The sequence below is a fragment of the Meriones unguiculatus genome, chromosome 2 (genome assembly GCF_030254825.1).
Source record: "Meriones unguiculatus strain TT.TT164.6M chromosome 2, Bangor_MerUng_6.1, whole genome shotgun sequence".
NCBI lineage: Eukaryota > Metazoa > Chordata > Mammalia > Rodentia > Muridae > Meriones > Meriones unguiculatus.
In genome coordinates this window covers 173574947-173598163 of record NC_083350.1, presented here as the reverse complement: position 1 = coordinate 173598163, position 23217 = coordinate 173574947, and the positions used below count along the sequence as shown (strand labels likewise).

The following is a 23217-nucleotide window of genomic DNA, read 5'->3' as shown; positions in this document are numbered from 1 at the left end:
TGTTATTTGATGATATTTTAAGGAACCTTCGGTTGCCAGCAAAGTAACTACACTTTAGTGCTTCTTATGAATCCTTAGTTACTACCAACTTAAAATTACTTAATAAGGGGTAATCATTTCTGAGAACGCTTCTCATTCTTAAGGGTTATTTCTCACTTTTCTTTAAATCTATGTTCCCTGGGCTTAAAAAATAATGAAATAATTTAATAGAGACATGTTACTCTTCAATTAAGTAACACATTTAATTGATTTTGTTGTTGTTTTGTTCTCCCCCCCCCCCCCCGCACTCAATACAGGATTTTGTACTGTAGCCCAGGCTGGCCTCACATTCATGGTCGCTTGCTTCCTGAATGCTAGGAGTATAGGTGTGTGGCGCCACAGTTGGTTTAACTGATCCTTAAGAATAGAAATGTGCTGATAACTTATTAAAATAATCATATCAAACACTAAAATTAATACTTACATACTTTTTGAAATTTTAGAATGAAATCTCAGAAATTGCTCTGGATCAAAAAGGACTTACCAATGACAGAAAAATTGCTTTCATTGATAAGAACAGAGACCTCTATGTGACCTCAGTGAAACGATTTGGGAAAGAAGAACAGATCATTAAACTTGGTAAAATAATTTCCATGCACTTAAAATTTTAATTACTGCCCGTTTTCTAAGACGGTCTGTCATGTATGAAGTAACTTAATGTTTGTGTGAATATGTGAGGTGTAGTCTCACATTTCTTCACTACTTTGTAACTCAGTTTCAACAGCAGATTTTAGCTGTGACTAAATCAGCACTGAAACACCTGTTGATTAAAAACAGAATAGCTCTGAGTACCAAGGTTTTTCATTTTTCAGAGTGTTTGCGTTTGTTCCCTGTTATACAAGCAGAAAGTAGAGAGATAGGCATTACACTAAGTAGGCTCTCGTTTGCCAGCTGATTTTAAAGGCAGATGCTACTCTCCATTGACACTGATGGACCATGACTATTCTTTTTCACTTAAGGAACCATGGTGCACACCTTGGCCTGGTGTGATACGTGCAATATCCTCTGTGGACTTCAGGATACCCGGTTCACAGTATGGTACTACCCCAACACTGTTTATGTGGACAGAGACATTTTGCCCAAGACGCTGTATGAGAGAGATGCCAGGTAATGTTTTGCTGCCCAGGGTTTTATACTGTGACTAAAGCTCTGACTGCCATGCTTTTTCCTGGGTGTTTTTTTTTTAAGTTTAATCAGACTCAACTAAATAAATTGTTCAGCTGAAGCTGGTTTGTTCAGATTTAAGTGATAGACTCAAATTGAAAATAAAATATGAACTATATATTCATCCTTTATAAATGAATATAATTTTCAGGCTTAATCTTTTTTGATGCTAGCTCAGGTGGGTTTTTCTCAGTGTGATTTAGTGATTTTTAACATAGCAGTCTTAAGATTTTTCAGCAATGTAAACTTTGTGTCAACAGAGTACACATATCCGATGGCTATAATAATTCCAAGAGTGTGTTTTCTCAGTTGGATATTTGGGTGATGTTAAAAGTAGATTAAACTACAGTTGCTGAAAAGCCTTAAAAACAAAACCAAAAACCAACTAAATGTGACAGGAAAATTATTTCTAAATTCTCAAGAAAAAATTTTCTGACTCTTTACAAAGCAGCAAGTTAGGTATCTTAGGTCTAAGCCTTATTTTGGTTTTCAAATCTGTATTGAGTTTATTTTTAGTGTTTAAGTTCACAACTATAACAAAACTAGAGAAATGCCAAAATAAAAGCTTATTTTAAGAAGTATTTATAAAGTAATCAGATGTGGTTGCACGCGCCTTTGATTCCAGTACTTGGGAGGCAGAGGCAGGAGGATCTCTGTGAGTTCTAGGCCAGTCTTGTCTACATTGTGAATTCCAAGCTTGGCAGGGCTGCACAGTGAGAAAAACAAGGAAAAACAGTACTAACAAACTAATGAAAAGATGTCAGTCTTTTCATTAGATGTTTGTACTATGAGAAAATAATTTTGGAGCTCACCTTAATTTTTTTTTTTTATTCACTTGCTCTTTAAATACTTTCAAAACCAGTAGCTAAATTATTTGTATAGTTGAAGATTCAAGGATGAAGAGGCTAGTCAGCTCTCTGTGCCTGTAACAGTACTTGAGACAAGCGGCTTGTAAAAAGAAAATGGATATTTTGGCCAAGGTTTCAGCCAAGGTCTGTGGTAACAGAGTGCACGGGCAGCCGTGAGTGGTGAAGTAGAGGCGCTTGCTCCAGGCTGGGAAGGGTTCTCCTGGCAGGAGCTAGGCCCTCTGATAGCTTTCACAGGCAGTGTCCTGCCCCTGGTCAGGTCTCGCTGGGCCCCACCTCTAACAGCTCCCCGGAGGAACAAGCCTTTACCTCAAGGAGCTAAACAGTTGCTCACTGCAGGTGTCAGCAGTGGAGCAACTGAATATGGAATAACTTTTGCCACTTTAAATTGTTGCTGTATTTTGCTTCAGTTGTTTATCTATCTACGTGTTATATTGAAATGTTTATTTGAATATATATTTTGTTTGGAGTTAAATGGGGTTAGGGAGTTTTGAGATTATACATGCTAGAGTTGTTTCCCTAATGTAATACATGTGAAACAAATTGTGCAGAATATAGCTTTGTTTCCCTTTGTTGTCTACAGTGAATATAGTAAAAACCCCCACATAGTGAGTTTTGTTGGGAATCAGGTGACGATAAGAAGAGCTGACGGCTCCCTGGTCCACATCAGCATATCGCCGTACCCCGCTATCCTCCATGAATACGTGAGCAGCTCCAAGTGGGAAGATGCCGTGAGGCTCTGCCGCTTTGTTAAGGTACCTCTCGTACTGCGTGCGTGTTAGGCACTTATCCCATTTGAGGGATGAGTAATAACAGTAGGTCTAAGAAAACTGTTAGCAGGACCGTATCTTCTGTTCTGTTCTGTTTTCTTTTGTTGAGAAAGGGTCTTCCTCTGTAGCTCTAGTTGCTCTTAAACTTGCTGTGTAGACCAGGGTGAACTTGAACTCACAGTGAGCTGCCTGCCTCTGCCTCATAAGTGCTGAGATTAAAAGTGTGTTACCATCCCTGGCTTCTATATCACTTTTAATTTTATTGTTAGTTTTTTAAATTCCATGTTTCATAATTTTTATTTGTAAATTAATTGCTTAGTTGTGTCACTATTATACAGTGGTTCTCAACCTTCCTAATGCTATGACCCTTTAATATAGCACATGTTGTGGTGACCTCCAGCCACAAAATTATTTTATTGCTGTTTCTTAACTGTAGTTTTGCTACTTTTATGAATCGGAATGTAAATATCTGGTATGCAGGATATCTGGTATGCAACCTCCAAAAGAGTCATGGCCCTCAGGTTGAGAACCCCTGGCGTGTAGTTAGCTCAGCTGCCTACTTAAGATACCTATTTTCATGTTTCACTTAGGAGCAGAGCATGTGGGCTTGCCTAGCAGCCATGGCAGTTGCTAATCGCCATATGATTACTGCAGAAATAGCCTATGCAGCAATTGGTGATGTAAGTGAAGCATGTTTATATACTGTGCATTTTTTCTTAACACAATTTATCGTGTTTCTACTATCACTGACCTGTGATATGTTTCTCTTCCCTTTTTTAGATTGATAAAGTTCGATACATCAATGCTATAAAAGATCTTCCATCTAAAGAATCAAAAATGGCCCACATACTAATGTTTAGTGGGAACATACAGGAGGCTGAAACAGTCCTTCTCCAGGCTGGCCTCATTTATCAAGCGATCCAGAGCAACATTAATCTCTATAACTGGGAAAGGTAATCAGAACCCTGCCACAGTCCCAAGACTCATTTGGTCTGTGTGTATTCATCTGTCAGTAACTCAGACAATTCTATTTTCCAGTATATTTAATGGTTTTCTAATGCTACAAGAGAAATTGTTCACTGTGTATAATGTTTAGCTTTGGGTTTCTGTAATTGTTCTCATCTGGTGCAGGAGGAAGCTTCTCTGATGATGGTTGAACAAGGCACTGATCTATGAGTGTAGCAGAATGTAATTTTGTTGATATGTTTTTTCTTTCTTTCTTTCTTTCTTTCTTTCTTTGTTTTTTTTTTTTTTTTGTTTTTTTTGTTTTTTTTGTTTTTTTACCTGTAATACTTGGTTTTACTCTAAGTCCCTGGACTCTTTAGTCTTTGGTTCTTGGTCACTCAAGCGGTGCTGGGTTCCATCTTGTGGAGTGGACCTTAGGTCAGACCAATTATTGATTGGTTACTCCCACAAGCTTTGTGCCACCATTGTCCTCAGCATATCCTACAGGCAGGACACCATTGTAGATCAAATAGTAACCAACAGATCTTTAAACTGTTAGAATTCACAACTCTCTCAGACTATAAATTTCTGTAGCTATCCTATCTACACCTTTCCCTTGAATAGGAACAATAAAATGTATTTTGTTAATTTTTTGATTAATATACCACAATCTGTTTATACTCTCACGATTCAACCATCTATATAATTCAGCTGCTCTGCCTTTGCGCTTTATTTACATGAGTTTATTACTGTTGTATAGTGTATGGGAGATCAGGAAAGGTATTGGTTCTGCAAGAACGAATAAACCGTTTCAATTGTAAGGTTATTAGTTTGGAAAGAGATAGGATGTGATTAATATTATTGAACTGTATTAAATTACTAATAGAACATTATACACCATTAGAATCATGTGAGAAATATGGGAAACTAATATTTACAGTATTCTTCCAACCATTGTTTTGGTAGGGAAGCAGTTGGGCTGATCTTGCTACGTAGTGTGCTTGCCTCAAACTCATATAGCCCTGCCGCCTCAGCCTTCCGAGTGTTGGCATCATACAGCCCTGCCGCCTCAGCCTTCGGAGTGTTGGCATCGCACACCCAGCTTCAACTAATGTTTTTGAGAAAATATGTACATTGATTAATGGTAGAAATAGTGCTTATATAACACTGAACATAAACTTTTTAGGTGGGAATTCCATTTTATGTCACTGATAATGATAAAAAGAGCCCTAGAATTTGAGCCTGTGTCTTTTAATACAATAAGGAAACTGAGTTTATCACGGAGCAATTAGGTCCTGTGGTGCTGATAATGTCGTTTGCATTTTTGTGTTGGATGCTGCACCTCTAAGTATTATCCTTGTAGATACTTATATGATCTTTCTATTTCAGATAATATCCTTCCTGAAGGACAGAAACGTTTTATGTTACAGTTTTATATAGTAGATATTTAATATCCATGTACGTCATATTCTTGTATCCATGCAATACTTAATTATTTAGCAGTGTTCTAATGCTCTAAACACTTATTGGCTATAGATGACTTATAGTTGGTGAGCAGGGGTCACAGCAGGAAGATAGAAAAATGTGCCTGTGGTGCTCACTGGTACCCTCTGAGCATTTCCTGAACTACCTTGACCTAAGTGAAACTGTCTCCTCCCCAGAAAACATGGCTTCTTAACAGTTTATTTTCCTTGCCTGTGCTTTTCTTAGCCTCTGCATGTGAGTGGGGTGAATGTGTTTGTATGTGTGTGTTTATGTGTTTATCTTCTTCAACTTTACTTTTCTGTAAAAATCTTACAAAACTCTCAGGTCTTTGAAGCTTATGCCACACGTCCACACTAATTTCCTCCTGTTCACTTCAAATTTCCCATCATCCCTATAGGCTGTTCACTGCACGCACACACTGATCCACTAACTCTCAGCAAGTAGCCTTGTTTAAAGATGATTAAACATTAGGGAGACGAGAAAGAAGAGGAAAAGAAAAGTGTACCCTGGGTGTTCCTCCATCCTTCTGTCTGCCATTGCCTTTCCTCTGCTTCTTGACGTCATCTTAGTATAAGCTGGTTGGTAAGTCATGCATGATAGGCCTCTGAAGCTACCTTACAGGTAAAGGTCCAGGAGCCTGACTCCCTTCTGTACACTTTATACATGCAAACAAACATCTCATCTAGTCCTGTGTCCTGCCAGAAGTTAACCCAGAGCCCGTTACCCAGCTGTCTGCTTAATGGTTCCAGTGGGCAGCACATGTGTTTGGATGCAGATTCGTTTCTTTCCTCATATCCCCTCTGTCCCCTTTCAGAGTAACCCCTCTTTCTGTTTGACTTTCTGTACTGAGGACTGAATCCCAGGCCTTAGACATGCCAGGAAAACTCACCTCCCAGAGTCAGACTAACCTCTTCTCATCTGTTCACTTGCATGAAACTAGAAATCTGGGAGTTACTTTTGGCATTTCCTTAGCTTTTGTCCATCCTTTTCTCACCCACCCCCATCAGTGTTTTTATCACTCAGCTCTGCATTCACTTCAGTCACACCCTTGTCTAAATTGCTCAGAGTTCTCCAGCGGGATGCTCTCACTCCTCCTCTTACCTCCAGCCTGTCCTTTTCCTACCCGTTCTAGACACTGTAATCAGAGTGATCTTTTCACAGTGGAAATCTAACCATGCGACACTTGACCTTCACCGTGTTTAAAATGGAACCTCAGGGTCTGAAGTACAGATGTTAAAACACGGCAAGGAATCACTCACATAATCACGGAAGTAATTATTACCTGCCAAGAAACTTTGAATAGACTTAGATGTCACCATCTCCACATTCTACAGATATTTTTGAAACCACGTGGAATATTTGTTCCTGTTGCATATTCATTTATTCAGCAGATATTTAATGAGTCTACTGCAATGGGTATATTTAGATACTTCAGAGAGCTCTTTTTTAAAAAAAGCCTTTTGGCAAAAATGCATGGTCATCTAAATGTCCTGGGTTGCAAGAGATGTTGGGTGATTAGGGATGGAAGCTTTAGCACCAGGCTGGCTTGTTTTCATGTTCCACACTTACTAGCTGTGGGCAAATTACTGAGGCTCTGTATTTGAAATGGCAGAACAGCCTCAGGATTTGTTATCAAAATTGAACGAATTATATTTGAAAATATCTTAGCAAACTTTGTGACAGCATAATAAGCCTTTACTAAATAAAGGCTATTAGTCATGCCTTCCATATTTATTTGCAAGACTATAGGCACTGTGAATGTAGGGATGAACAAACCGAAAAAAAGTCTGTGGCACTGATTTTGATTGTAAAACTCTAAATAGCATGGCTAATATAAAAGCTCTTAAGTGGGAGAGATATATATTATATGTACACATATATGTGTATGTGTGTATTTGTCTACTTAGATATGGTAGAATATATATTAGAAAACATGTGCAAGGATATTAAAAAATAGAGTAAGTGATAACATGTAGTTGATTGCCTTAATTCATACACTTGCATGTCTGTGTAGGTGGTGGTGGTCCTAACTTCATTTCTATTACTGAAATACCTTGACCAAGAAGCAACTTAGGGGAGAAAGTGGTGTGTGTGTGTGTGTGTGTGTGTGTGTTTAGAGAAAGAGGTTTATTTGTCTTACATTTCCAAATTACAGTTCATCATTGTCTTAGTTGGGGTTTCATTGCTGTGAAGAGATACCATGACCATGACAACTCTTAGAAAGAAAACATTTAATTGGGCCTGGCCTGCAGTTTCAGTTTAGTCCATTGTCGCCATGCAGGAAGCATGACAGCATGAAGGCAGGTATGATGCTGGAGGAGTTCTCCATGTTGACCCACAGGCAGCAGAAGGAGACTGTGTACAGCACTGGCTGTAGCTTGGGCATAGCAGACCTCAAAGCCCACCTCCACAGTCACACATTCCTCCAAGGCCACACCTACTTCAACAAGGCCACCCCTCCATAAAGTGCATGTTCCAAGCATTCACAAACATGAGTCTGTGAGAGCCATACCTGTTCAAACCACCAGTGTTGTTGGGGAAGTCAAGGGAGAAACTAGCTCTGGAGTTATATCCACAGTCAAGAACAACTGCGAACAGATATCTTTGCTCACTTGCTTGCTGCTCAGTGAGCTTTCTTTGCACCCCTACAGTTCAGGGCTCAACCCATGAAATGGTGCTGCACGCATTCAGGGCCCATCTTCCTGCCTTTGTTAACAGTGAAGAAAGACATGCCACAGCCAACCTCAATTAAAGGCTCTTCTGGGTGATTTTAGGTTGTGTCAAGTTGACAGCTAAATAAAGCACAGTGAGCTTTCCAAAAAGATCTTATTTTTATGTCACATGTATATAGTGCTCGTTTTTAAATTCTTTTATTTGGGGTTTCGTATAGCCTCTCCCTTTCAGCCCCCCAACCTGAGTAGGAGAGAGAAGATCAGTGGGGAGTGGGGCACAGACCCCTTTACATCTCCCAGTTGTTTAGGGCCAATGGGTTCTTTTAGGGCTGTATCAATCTCCACCAGCACCAAATGCGGCCAGCAGTCTCCTCCGTGCTGCTGCGCCCTGAAGCGTTTCTGTCTGCTCCAAACAGCCACACCATCCATCTCTGGCCTCTTCAGACTGCTACACACCACACGCCAACACTGTACACCATAACTTCTCTTTCTGGGCTCTCATATTTATATCCTTAGAGCCGTAGACCACGGCCCTCTCCGTACAGCATAAGGAAGGCCGTTACCAGCTGGCAAAAGCCGTGCCCCACACAAGACAATTAACAGCTATGGACAAACTATAGCCCAAGTAAAATCTCACACTTGGAATTAAAACAGAAATATATTTGCATAACATTACTGAGTTTACAAAGAAATAAAGCTTCCATTACACATATATTTCTAATTTTTCTTAGGACTAGGCTGGTGGTCATTCTCCCAAACAAAGGTTCCCATAGTTGAGGTATACTGTCAAATGATGGTTTTTAAAGTGCTTAGGTATTCTGTATGTAAAAGAAAAGGATATTAGGGCTTACATTTATTCGTACACTTTGAGCAGCAGAGAAAGCCCATATTTTCACACAGGCAGGCTGGAACTATACTTAGCGGTGGATTGTTTTGTGGGGAGTATGAGGTAAGGGTTAATCTGTACAAAAGTTTTGACTGTTTCATTGAAATTGCCTTTAAATGGTCGTGAAGCCCTACAGGGAGTGTAATTTACAGGTGTAGTTCAAGAGAGTCCCAGACTTTGAGGAAGTATCAAAGCTTCTCAAATCAGAGTTATCAATAGAGAGTACGAGGCCACAGGTATATGATGAGCATTTACAGATAGGAGGGCAAGGCAGCTCTACTGAATGCCCGCATTTTAGGGTCTGGCTTAAGACAAGGACTCAGTGGGCCTGGGAAGATGCTCAGTTGGGAAAGGGCTTGCCACTTAAGCAGGTAAGGACCTGAGTTTGGTTTCCAAGCACCCGCGTGAAAGAGCTGGGCACAGCAGCATACCTGCAGGCATGTGCTGGAGGTGGCGGGGTCCCTAGGTTTTCCTGGCCAGCCAGTGTAGCTGAATTGGCAAGCTCCAGGTTCAGTGAGAAACCCTGTCTTTCAAAGGTAATGGAGAGTGACAGATGCGTGCTTAGCTCTAACAAGGTATTTACGTCAGCCCTGCGAAGGCTGGGGGAACATCTTGGAAGAGGGGCCAGAAAGAACAGAAGAGCCAGAAGAGAGAACTGCTAAATGTTCTTCTGGGCTTGGCAGTCACTGTAATCTTCAACTCACAGCAACTGTGGTTACCTGTCGGCAATCAGTGATGGCCTTACCCCTTCCTGCTCTCGTATAGGTTACTGACGGGTTCTGGGTTATGGGGAGTCGCTGAACAATTCTCTACCCATGGTAACACACAAGTCCCTTGTGAAACTCAGTGGGTCACTAAACACACAAAGACATGAATGTGGGAAAGAGATTTAAAGAGGGGTGACAGGAGTGGGAGGTGAGAATAATAGGAAATATGACACGTGTATGAAAATGTCAAAGAAATATTTAGTTAATTATAAACATTTTTTAAGAAGTGGAGGGCTCATTGAATATGACACACAGTAGTATCACCTTTCCCCCCCCCCCCCAAGACTATGCTTCAGGGTAGCTCTTGGTTAATAGAGAGCTTACCTAGAATATACAAGGAAAAAAATGTTAGGAGGAACCAAAAGGATGAAACTGAAAAAGTCTTTGTTGTGGAAAAGCACATAAAAATAGTTGGAAGAACACCAACAGTCAGCTTCAACAATGATCAGCTTTTGCAGTCTCCACACACACCCTCCCTTCTCTTACCACTTATTTTTAAGACAGACTATAATTATCACATTTTATCCATGAGAATGTGTGCATCTCCAAAAGATTTTAGCAGGCATAATACCATGACTATACTTAAAAATTATCAACAACTATATAAGTGTTATTTCTCTGTTACCTAATAAGTATCTTAGGGTTTGGATTCAGATCCAAAGAAGACTCGTATGTTGTGATTCGTTGATACAGTCTTAGTTTCTGTGTTTGTTTTTTGTTTTTTTTTTTTTGTTGTTATATTTTTGTTTTGTGTGTGTATTTGTTTATAATTTCCCCATTGAAGAAACTGGGCCTAAAGGACTTTCTATCATGTGGACATTGTTGGTTGCATCTTCTTGGTGTCTGTCTTCTGAACTAGTTACAAATTCATTGTGAATCTAGAGCCTTTTAGGTTTAAGTTTCATTGGGGTTGAGAAGAGGGAGCCTAAGTATTATGTATAGCTGGTGGCATGTATATTTCCAGAAGGAGCCATAATGATTCCATAATGGTCTTCTGTGTTTTTCCGGTATCAGCAGTGTTGATGGTCAAGCTAGATCTCTTAATTCTGGAGTGACAGAAGGAAGTGTTGACTGATCATTAGATTGCTTTTGAGGTTCCCGAACTCCAGCTCTAAAAGGGGATACGTTTTAATTGAGTGATGCATTACTCTGCTTAAAAACATGCTTACTGGTTGTGTATCTGTATTTTATATGAGTTTGGAGATCACCTCACCCAATGGAATGCAAAGCCTTGAGGCTTGTAGGGAGGTAGTTTATCTATTTAGTGTCTACTGTGTACATTGAGTGTTAATGTTCTCTGAGAAACTAAAGTTAGGAGAGGAAGAAATGAGAGTTCCAGGTAACCACATTGATTCTGTGTATAAGTGTCAATAAAATAATTTCTAATCTTCTACCAGTTATATAAAGTGCTTTTGATTTGTTCAAGTTATGCAAAAGATCATATTTAGAAGTTATCATATCTTTTTATATAACTTCTTCCTATTTAAAATACATGGACTTATTCCAGCCCTAGAATCTAATGTCACATTTGTTTGGTTGCCAAACCATTTTAAAACTAGAGACATACTGTTCCCAAAACCCTTATATAATTTGAAGTAAGTTCCCTCCTAAATGTGGTAGAGAAACAATTTTTTACCCAGTGTGTGTGCATTTAGAGAATACTTAAAATAGCACATATTTAAATGTTTACTTTCAGCCATTACTTTTCAAATAATTAATGCATGTCTTATTATTATAGTAATGACAATAATGTAGATAATACTCAGGACCTAACCTCTGAATACAGAATTGGATATTACATTGTCTTTTCTGCATAATTAAATGTATTGATGTTTGCATACCAAATTACTTCCTTAGAATTTTTGAGAAGCCCCAGTACAGAATGGCTGCCTGTAAGTCCTGCTTTTACTTTTGCAGGCGAGATGACCCAGCCTGTCACTTACTGCAAGGTGCCAGTAGTGTGATTGATTCACCAGTCTCTTCTGACACACAGCTCACCAGGATCAGGGCTTGGGTAGCTGAGAGGGTCAGAAGGAAAAAGGCATGGGGACTACCTTTGCTCATTTTAGAGCCTTTGGCACGTCATTGTTGCTTGGTGTTCTTCACTTCAAGCCCCATCCGCTTGACTCATTGTTCTCAGAAGGACTTCAAATGAGAGGACTCTGGGAATCCATGGCAGCCAGTGGTCCGTTGCTGTGAAGAGACAGACCATAGCAGCTCCTATAAAAGCATTTAATTGGGGCCGCTTACAGTTTCAGAGGTGTAGTCTGTTTTTGTCGAGGCAGAGAACATGGAGGCACACAGGCAGTTGTGGTGTGGGAGGGTAGCTGAGAGTTCTACATCTGGATCCACAGGCAGCAGGAAGAGCAAGCCACTGGGCCTGGACAGGGCTCTTGAAACCGCCAAGCCCCCTCCCAGTGACACACTTCCCCCAACAAAACCACACCTACTCCAACAAGGCCACACCTAATCCTTCCCCATAAGCCACTCCCTGGTGATCAGGCATTCAGATCTGTGATCATGGGGCATTGCCATTCAAACCACCACAGTAATAGATAGCATATGCTGCTATGTTGGTCTCTTCTATAAGAAGTTATATTTCTTCATTTTGGCGTAACCATTTGTGGTATTACTGACTTACACTCATATTTTTTATGTTGTCTTTGATAGTTTGCTCAATTGCATATCAATTTTCAATACAGAATACTTTAAATTTTTTAAATTTAGTATGTGTATGAGAGAGAGAGAGATGGCCAGGGGTGCACTGCCACAATGCAGACACGGAGGGTAGAGGACAACTTTGTGGAACTGGTTCTCTTCACCCTTGTGTTCTCTTCACTCTTGGAGCACTGGTTGCCAGATTTGTGTGACCATTCCCTCCCCTGCCAAGCTCTCTTGCTGGCCCTCAAAATTCTTTCTAAAGATAGTATTTAGTTTGGCTAATACCAAAGAGTCACAACTTACAAAATACTAATTTTGTTTCATCTAAAATAACAGATCTGTAGTGGTTGCCTCAGATAAATCACAATTGTCCTGGTCATGTCACGGCATAGTAGATCATGTGAGAACGTGAGATTTACTGTGCTTTTGACTACTGTGGTGAGTGTTAGCCTTGCCTTAAAACAAGATGACAGCAACAGTGCAGAGACATATGTTCCACTTGGTTTTCCGTGTCTCCAGCCCTGTGAGCCCTGGACACTGTGTTGGCTAGGCTGAGCCCTCATCAGACTTACACGGGAGCCTGGGCTGAGGTGATCCGTTCACTCCTTGTAGATTATCACCATGTCTCTTTGCTGTGATGCTACTGTTTTTTAGTAATTCTGCTGTTAAATAAAGGCTTATTTTGAAATAATATAGTCTTTTAGATACACTGATTGAATTATAAAATTTCAACGACTTTTTAACATTTTCCCTAATTTTTTAAAATTTTATTTATTTATTTTATGTATGAGTGCTCTATCTGCATGTATGACTGCATGTGAGAAGAGGGCATCGAATTCCAGTATAGACGGTTGTGAGCCACCATATGGTGCTGGGGATTGAATTCAGGACCTCTGGAAGAGCAGACAGTGCTCTTAACCACTAAGCCATCTCTCCAGCCCTAAATTTTTATATTTAGCAAATTGATTAATTAATTTGTACTCATGTGCATGGGTAGAAGTCAGAAGACAACTTGTGGAAGTTGGTCCTCTCCATCACGCATGACCTAAGAGTTAGACAGGTCATCAGGCTTGGTAGCAAGTACCTTTACATACCTTTATCTGCTGAGACACCTTAACAGCCTAGCATGCCATTTCCAAGATTCAAAAAGAACAGTCAGACTGGTTCCAATATCAAAATTATCTTTCTTAAATGATTTTTAATTTGATATAGTAGTATGACTTTTTAATTTCATAAGTTTATTATACATTCATAAAAATGTGACATAGTTGGATTGTATGATGATTTACCAAAACTTTGTTGAGTGTTCTTCATATATGTACTCTGCAGGACTCACCAGAGGAAATGGAAACATGTATAGGCTAGTGGAGGTTCTGCAGCACATGTATGAGTGCTTAGCCTAATAGTGTACAAAATGACACAGAGCAGTCAAACCTTGTATGTGTACACATGGCGCTGGTCAGCAAGGAGTCAGTTCTCACCTGGGCTTTGAAAAATACAAAGATGGCTAAAGCAGAAATGGCTTTCCAGACTTGTGGGTCAGCATGACAGTCATTGTCCTCCTCTGACAGCACACCTCTGTTGCTTACACACAGCAATGTTGCTGATATGTTTTTTCTCTTTGTAGGGCGCTGGAATTGGCTGTAAAATACAAAACCCATGTTGACACAGTTCTTGCTTATCGCCAGAAGTTTTTGGAGACATTTGGTAAACAGGAAACTAATAAACGATATTTGCAATATGCAGAAGGCGTAAGTATTATACAGTGTTTTATAATAGTACATACACCTTATATAAAAGATTCATCGTTGACAAAAGACAAGTGGTTCCTACTCTACTTCATTCATTCCTTTCTTTCCTTCTTTTTGTTTTTGTTTTCTTCTGGTTTTTGAGACAGGGTTTCTTTTTGTAGCTCTGGCTGTCCTGGAACTTACTCTGTAGAGCAGGCTAGCCTCAAATTCACAGAAATGAGCCTGCCTCTGCCTCTGCTGGGATTAAAGGTGTGATCACAACCACCTGGCTGTACTCTAATTTCTCTATTTTTGTTGTTTCGCTTTGTTGGTTTGAGATAGGCTTTCTCTATGTAACAGAGCCCTGGCTGTCTTGGACTCACTTTGTAGATCAGGCTGCCTTCAAACTCACAGAGATCTGTCTTCCTCTGCATCCTGAGTGCTGAGATTAAAGGTGTGTGCCACTGCTCTGCACCTATACTCTAAAAGCATCGTTTCTTTCTCTTGTGATGCTGTCATCTGATTTTGTGACTATGTGATTGTAGTTTTAGTTTGTCTGAGCTCTTGGCTGTCAAAGTTTGTTTGTTAACAGAGACTTAACTATAGTATAAACTAGCCTGGAGCTCACTATTTAGCGCAGGCTGGCTTCAAATTTGGAACATCTGTCCTGTGCTGCAACCTTCTGAGGCCTGGGATTACAAGCATGAGTTATTAGACTCATGGTTTGTGGTGTTTTTCCTAGACTCTTCAGACAATTTTGTTTTTTAATAACTAGCATTAGTTTTTATGATAATCATTGTCTTGAGATTGGTGCTATTTGACATGTTTAGATAAATAATGTAAATATCTAGGAAGAAAGCTAACTCTTACATCTCTTTCCCCCATTTGAGAAAACACACACACAAAATGCAGCCCTTTCTTTAATGAAATTTTAGTTTATTTTAATATTTTAAAATATTCTTATTTTAAATTATGTGTATTGATATGTGGGTTGGTACACATGAGTGCAGTACCTGCAGAGGACAGAAGAGGGCATCAGATCTCCTGGAGCTGGTGTGTGGGCAGTTGTGAGTGGCCCAGCATTGGTACCGGGAACCAGGCTTGCGTCTTGTGCAAGACTATCAGGTGCCACTGAACCATCTCCAGCTTAAAATTACATTTTAAATAGCAAAATCTTAGCATCCTTATCTTCTTTTTCTTGCTGTATGTACTATTTAGCAGTTGCTAAAGCATAATAGTTCAGTTATAAGTGGTACCTCAGCCAAAACCACAGGTTTTCTCCCTGTTTTCTTTCCCCAAGCAGGCCACTTTGTAACGGGCTACTCTGATTTTCTCTGATATCCTTTCTAGTCATCTTTTCTTCCTCACAGATGCCATTTGAAAGTTAACAACATCAACAACAAAAACCACAGAATAGTATTTTTAGAAGTTAAAAAAAAAAAGTTACTTAAAATTTTCTGACTATTGATGTAAAAGTTAACCGTAGGGAAAATAGCTCATGTGGCTGACATCTACTTGCTGATATTCTGATATCATATGGGTCTATAATCTAGTCAGAACCTATCATCCATAGTTATTTATTTTGGCAAGATTATAGCCAGATATACTGTCTTAGAACTAAGAACTGAATAGATATGTTTCATTAACAACATGGAGGAAGAGTTCTGTTCTCTGCCCTTTCTACCAGAACATAGGATAAACAGAAATTTTGCTTTACTAAACACAATTTTTTTTAAAAAAAAGACTTATTTGTGTGTGTGTGTGTGTGTGTGTATGTGTGTATGTGTGTATGGGTGTGCGCGCGCACGAGTGCACATACACACACACATCCAAGTGCCTGTGGAGGTCAAAGAGGGCATTCGGACCCCTGGAGCTGCAGTTGTCAGTGACATCACTTGATGTGAGTGCTGGCAACTGAACTCCAATCTTCTGTCAGAGCAAAAGCTCTCTTAACTGCTGAGCCACTGCTGCAGCCTCCTGAAGACAACTTATAATCAGCTCAGAGACAGCACCAGAAAGATGAATCTCCAATCCTCACTCCATTAGTTTGTTCCCATTTTGTTACCTTCCCTTGGTTTCCTATCTCTGGAATCCAAAAGCTGTTATTCTTTGTCTTGGCATTTCTTTACCATATCTCTCTCTCTCTCTCTCTCTCTGTGAAGGTGCTATATTAGCCAATTTTAAGCCACTGCTCTGAGTCACCTTTCCATGACGCTCCCCTGAGCCATGTACACTGCACACACTGATAAACTGGCTTTTTTTCTCTTGTTAATCTGTCCTTTGTTACAGAAATCTATATCACTATGAATTTAGGAGAGTTGAGGGAAAAAGTGGACCTCCTGACATCATCTAAGGTGCTTATAGGAGGGGAAATTTGGAAGGAACAGAAGCTAGAAGAGAGATAGGGTGCATTGTGACAGGAGAGATGTCAATGGTTGTGGTGAACAAGGTTCCAGGAATGCTCCTATCTCAAGGCCTTTTTCTTCCCTTTCTTGGTTATGCACCCATCACTGTAAACCTTAGTGTTAGCTTTTCAGGGCCATCAACTTCTCTGATCACTATATTTGAAAAACACCTAGAAATTCATCAAGTAATTAGATTGTCAGGTGACTTCTCACATCACACCTGGCACTCATTGTCTCCTTCCTGCTCTCAAAACCCCACTCACACATTTAAAACATTTATTTACCTGTCTCTTTCACCATGATCTGCCTTTACTATCTCTCTCTGAAATAGGGGTTGTAATGTTTTCATCCATTATTGAACCCTGGACGTAGGACAAGCTTGACATAAGCAAGTGTTAGATATGTGCTGAGCCAGGAGGCATACAGGATAAGAATGGAAAGCAGCTGATAGTTTTAGAGAGGTTCCGAGGCCCAAAGGTACAATTCAGTGACAGAGCCCTAATCTAGCAGGTACGAGGCATTGGGCTTGATTCCTGGCTTCACATTAAACAAAAGTTTCTGAAGTGTGGCCGATCAACAGTCACATTACAGTGCTCTGGATTGAGAATTGGAGCCATGAATGAGAAGAAGTGGGGGTGGACATGCTCAGACAGAATTAACAGAAGTCAGTGAAGAGAAGGACTTGAGTATGTGGTCCTGAAGGCAGTGTCCTAGAGGAGTCAGGAGAAATGGGGTCAGCGACATATGTGAAGAGGTTAGCCTAGCCTGAGGCAGAAGGAAAACAGGGTGATGACAAGTTTGTGAGTATAAGGATGGAGAATCAGGCAAATTCATTTACTCTCCATTAAAGTAGGCAGCTTATCTTGGCATGAAGTACACTATACTTTGTTGAATTCTGCAAAATGTTTTATAAGCCAGTCATTTCCAATAAGGAGAATTCAGTCTTTCAATGTTTATAACTAAAAATAAATTAATAAATTTTAATTAAAATTAATAAAATTAAAATTAATAAATTTTATTAATAAATTAATAAAATAAAGTAGACAGCTGATCTTTACTAAGAGTAGGCAAGCTAGGTACTGGACAGAGAGCTATTAGAGATGGATTTTTAACTGCTTTTACGTGACTAAGAATTGACTAGGGATCAAAATAAGAAGTTCCAAATAGTTTGCCACTCCAGATAGTAGAAAGTATGGCTTTTGATGTAGAAGCCACTTGGAGCTGTCAGAGAACAAGCACCCTGATCTAAACGTACTGTTAAACATATTTGTGGTTAGGACTAATCATTTGCACTTCAGCAAGTACCGGATGGTGTCTGCCGTCCAGATGACCGGCTGGCTGCCGGTGTAGTATGGATGGTGTCTTCCATGCAGTTGGCAGGCCGGCTGCCGGTGCAGTGCTGCCACAGGTGCCTATCGTATTGTGACTGACTAGAGAAAGAAGTGTAAGGCAGCATAAGGCTGGCAGAAGGCCAAGGCAGTCAGCAAAGTTTGTCTTCCTTTTTACAAATTCTTTGTTAGACAAGGAAATGTGTGCGTTGCCATTTAAACAAGTTGTGGCCTGGTTGAAAATCATTCTTTCAATAATCTAACATTTGCTCAGCTTTTCAGCAGGCTGTCATTTGATTCTTAGTGCAAACAGTTATTTCTAGGCTAAAAGAAATTCTATTAATTATTAACCAGTCTATCTTATGTATTATAGATAAATATTACAATTATTTTAAGGTCATCAAAATATCAACAAATTACTTAATGGAAAATTAGACAGACATAGCATATTGGACTAAAAGAGAAACAGATGATTTCATAAAATACTAGTAGCACAAAATAGGCATGCAGTTCTCTTAAGACTAAGCTAATCTCTCAGTGTCTTGAGATGAGTATGCTCAAGCGGTAGGTACTGCTTTGGTCTGGTTTCCTGCTGGTCACTCAGCACCCCTTTGTGGAAGTAAAACCCTCTTCATTCCTTACTGGGTCTCAGAGCCCTGGGTCTATTTCACAGTTAAGCCTAGTCAGGATCCAATTTTTCCCATGTCTTGCCTCAGAAAACTCAGACTCTGAAATAAATGATCTCCAAATTTGTTTAACAGTAGATTCCTAAATAAATAAATAAATCATTCTAAAGAAAAAAATACTCCTACTAAACAAATTGCTCATAGAACTCAGGGCCAGAGGAGTCCTTTCCCAACGTCAAATCTAACCAACTTAGGAAGGGATAGAAAGGTCTAGGCTAGGGCAGACTTGCCCTCATCGTAAATAAAAGAGAAGCAAAGATAAAAGTCTTCCGTTATGCTCATGTGTCCTCCCCCGTCTTGCCTGTCCTCTGCTTCCCCTGATGGCATTCATCAGTTAGTAACATCCTTCTGTCTGTCGCTTTAAGAGTGGCCGCAATGGAGCCATTGGTGAGGCCACATCCCCTTGTCTTTCCTTGCAGCTGGGCTTCTAATGGAAGCTCTGCTTATGAGATGTCCAGAGCAGGGCCGATGCACCCACACCCTAGGTGCTGCCTGCCGAGTTTGCTTTTGTTGGGAGCAGAGCAGGGTGGCTTCTTTACATAATCCCTGAGCTCTTGTGCAAAATCCTGAGGCTCTGTGACAGGTGGTTTGTAAAGAGCTGCCCAGAATTTTGGTCTTTGGAATCACTATGAGTCTTCCTGATGCTCGAATTGCTCTCTTGATCTCCTGGGTTTTCAGAAGTACTTCTCATTATGACCTTCTCTGTCTGCATTTTGGAAGTCATATATTCTGTTTTTGTTTACTCTGGGTTGCCTGGGATTAAGTAAAAACATAGGATATAAGCGAGATTCTCTTTTCCCTTCTGTTGTAGCTCCAAATAGACTGGGAGAAAATCAAAGCCAAGATTGAGATGGAAATTACTAAAGAGCGAGACCGAGCATCAAGTGGCCAGTCCAGCAAGAATGTGGGCTTAAAGCACTAAGCTCCATGGTGACCTCTGAGCTGGTTCAAACTACCAAAGATGTGCATGGTTTGTTTGCTTAAGAAAAGGCATGATTTTAAGGCTCGTGCTGTCTCTTAATGGCAAAGCACTTGCCTAGCGTGCACGAGGCCCTGGGTTTGATCCCCAGCACTGTCGAAAGAAAAAGACATTATCTTTCAATCATTGAATGCACTTTCTGTGTATTTACTACTTAAGGTACATTCAGGAATATTAAGCACAAAAATGATGGAATTCCATCATTTATATTTTTCTAGCCTAATAGTTAACAAAATATTTGTATATGCTTATCTATGCCCGAGTAGTGTTGATTACATTCCAGTTTTTTTTTTTTTCATTTCCTTATTTCTGGTTCTTCAGTATGAATAGCTATTAATGCTTATAATAAACTCAAGTTATTTACAGTGTATGTTATTATTAATTTCTATTTGATCTGTAAATTGTAAAGTATCCCCCATAGCTTATAAAACAAAAATGCATGAGGAAGGGTTTGGGAAAATGATACAGTGCAGACTCTTGTACACCGAAGTTGATAGTTTTGTTGAAATAGCAAAAGCTGAGACTAAGTCAGCCGCTCCTCAGCTGGCAGTGAGGTAAAGCGTGTGCTACTCACGTGCAGTGGCATTACTCTCATGAGAGGACTGAACTGTGACATGTGCTGCACTCGGTGAGCCTTGGAAGACTTACAGTAAGTGAACATAGCACAGATGTCGGTCCTTGAGACTGTGCTTCCACGAGGCAGCTAGGATAAGCAAGTTCTTCCCGTCGGAACAGAAAAAGTGGGGGCAGGACGGGGGAGGAGAGATTGGGGTTTTATTTTCTTCAGTCCTCTCTGGCTTGCCAGTGTCTAGGCAGTAAGACCTGGAGTCTGTTTTCAGAACTCTCCTCAGTTGATGAGCCTGTTTGGCTGGCCTTAGTGCATCCCGAAGTCCACAAAGTCTTCACAGCAACACAGGCGTCCTTCTAAAGGGTCCTCGAGCTTCTTCCGGAGTCGGTGCATCACGGAGTGCATGCACGCTCATGGGAAAATCACCTTTCGCCTCCACTGTAATTTCTCATGTACGTTCTTTCAGAGAAGTGCCCATGTTCCTTTTCTTCTTCTGCTCAGTTCTTGGTCAAAGTTTGGATACAAGGGTATGTTCAGTTTATGAAATCTGAGGAATTTACTTATATGTTCTACATGTTTTCTACATTGTTAAATTTCATGTAATGTTTAAAAAGAAAAAAAATGTTTAAAAGTTTAAATTTCTGGGGTTGGCTACCCAGAGGCTATTTAAGCTGTGGGCTGGCTTTCCCCAGGGTCAGATGATTGTTCAAGGTTCCTGAATAAACTGCATTGAAAAAAAAAAAAAAACTTTAAATTTTATGTTGAGTATATTTTACCACAATAAAAAATAAAAAAATTAATGAAGTAGGTCTGTATTCTTTAATATTTTACAATTCAATTCAGCTTGAAAGTGACTATCTAGAGTTAGCTATGGGTACCACAAAGGCCACAAAGCACAGGACCACAGCTGATCGCCTTTCTTCAGCTTTCTACTGCCCTGAGTGCCCAGGCTGTTTGCACCTGTGTCTGACATGGCTCTACACCCAGGGGCTCCCATAGAGCCCCCTCCCTTTCAGGTTTGACAAGTCAATAGAATTGTTTGTAGAATTTTCTGGAAGTCTTAGGCTTTATTTAGAAGGATAAATGGAAATGCAAGCAAGCACATAGGAGGCCTATAGAGCAAGGCCTGGGGAAGAGGCAGGGCAGAGACAACTTTGCACTCTGACCTTGTTGAATTCAGAACACTGTCCTTCTTCCCTCATCATGACATGTTCAGCAAGAAGCCTCTTCCCCAAGTCTTACTGACTAGAGTTTTCTTGGCTTTGTTTTTAAAATCAAGGTTTAATTACATATGCATAATTGATTGAAACGTTGGCTTTTGACTTAGGGTTTCTTCTGTTCCTATGATAAAACACCAGGACCAAAAGCAACTTGGGGAGAAAAGGGTTTGTTTCAGTTTTCTGTTCCATGTTGCAGTCCATCGTGAAAGGAAGTCAGGACAGGAATTCAAATGGGGCAGGAACCTGTAGTCGGAAGCTGATGCAGAGACCATGGAAAGGTTCTGCTTACTGGCTGGCTCCTCATGGCTTGCTCAGCCTGCTCTCTTATATAGACTCCAGAACTAACTCCCACCCACTTCTGCCCTGAGCTCTGTTGAGAGAAATGCCATTATATGGTTGGGTTTTCTGGCCATCTCATCCCAACTAGGCACCTTTCCTTCAAACCATCCCGTTTATTATCATACAGGACAGTTCCGGAACTATCATACAGTACTGTCCTATCATACAGGACAGTTTTGGAACTTCAGAAGATCTGTGCCGCTTAGTCTCCTCCAGTCTCCTGAAGATCAAGAAGTTATTATAGACCACCCCCTGGTCTTTGACAGTATCTTTCATAATTAAAAAAAGGCATACCCTGCTGAGTATAGCAAAAGTACCATTTGGAATTTCCCAGTGCAGCTTACCACACTGGTAAGCTTAACCAGGCCAGTGTGAATCACGACTGCAATGTGATAAGCGTGACTAAAGATGCTGGAGCGTTACCTGAGCTCTGTCTAATCTCTGTTAATATGGACCTTTGCCATTTTGAATGGCCAACATACCTCTCAGATAGGTCCCCACAGGTTTACGTGCGTCAGATCTTGTCAGCTTCCAAAATAAGAACAGGTCTCAGCAACGCATGGTGTCACTATTTCCGTCACCGGGTTTGTCCAGGGCCCATTCGTAGTCTTCCATCTACCTCTACTTCCAAATGTGCCAGCATCTGTCAACACAATGGATGTTGGTAGGGCCTTCTGCTTGTCGCTGCTGTGGCCTAGACTTGTATCTGTGGGATGAGTACCTGGATTCTCCTATCCTTATTTCCTTCTTAATTACTGTCACGTTCTTGGGCTTTAAAGGGCCCACGTGAGAAAGGTAAGACAGTAGATCTGTTGAGGATCCTCAGCTGTTGATTCTGTAGCAGTAAGGTTTGGTGGGATACTGTTAGGGTGAGGACCCTAACAACAGCATTTCCTATGACCTGGGTGGCAGATACATTCAGTGGATGTTTTAATCATAAAACAGGTTATCGGCAACGCTGCCTCGTCAGGGGATCTGTTTAGCATTTAAATGGAGTACCGGAAAGCACCTTCAGCAAGGGCATTTTGTACTCTTCACCACAGCTGTTATTCAGTCCACCAGGATGGCCATTCCCTCTGGAATCGTCACCTGCTGTGTGAGCATATTATGTGTAGCTTTCTGTGAAAGTGCCATGATGAGCCATGTGGAGATGAATAACTTAAGGCTATTAATATAACTGAATTTGAAACCAAAGACACATAGAAACCTTCAGTCCATTTAAGATAAGGATTCTTAGCTGGACCTGCAGAAGCAGGAAGATTTCAAGGCTAGCATGGGCTACATAGCAAGTTCCAGGCCAACCTCAGCTATATGGTGAGAGAGTTTGTCTCAGAAAACTAAAAGCCAAAACAAAACAATAGCGATTCCCCAAGGAGCTGATGCCAGGCACCCACAAGATGGGACAGTGCCTTCATTTAATAGCTGGTTTCTTGGTTTTACCCTGTCTGTGTGGAATATCTTCTCGGTGAGCAGAGGCCTTAGCAGTCCCTTTTGCTGTGCCAGGACCAGTTCTCTTTAGCTAAGTGTCCCATGACTCAGACTTGTCAAAATCTGAGCTTGGTTCAGGGTCAAGGTGTTTTCTAGTGTTCTCCTTTACACTCATGTTAACTATTACAGGCAACAGCAGTGATTATATGCATATATGTGTTTCTTATTTTTACCTTATATATCCTAATGAGCCACCCCCTCTAACAATGAGTCTGCCAC

The 23217-nt window shown here is 40.5% G+C and overlaps 1 protein-coding gene across 1 annotated transcript in view; it reads left to right on the top strand.

The window, feature by feature from the left end:
- The window catches only part of Ift80 (intraflagellar transport 80), an 86587-nt gene extending 66561 nt beyond the window's left edge, over positions 1-20026 (top strand). The window contains exons 14-20 of the mRNA XM_060378415.1: positions 483-618; positions 999-1146; positions 2653-2824; positions 3430-3519; positions 3620-3792; positions 13883-14006; positions 19216-20026. Coding sequence (XP_060234398.1) covers positions 483-618; positions 999-1146; positions 2653-2824; positions 3430-3519; positions 3620-3792; positions 13883-14006; positions 19216-19326 — 954 coding nt within the window. The 3' untranslated portion in view covers positions 19327-20026. The remainder of the gene's footprint in view (positions 1-482; positions 619-998; positions 1147-2652; positions 2825-3429; positions 3520-3619; positions 3793-13882; positions 14007-19215) is intronic.
- Positions 20027-23217: the final 3191 nt, after the last annotated feature.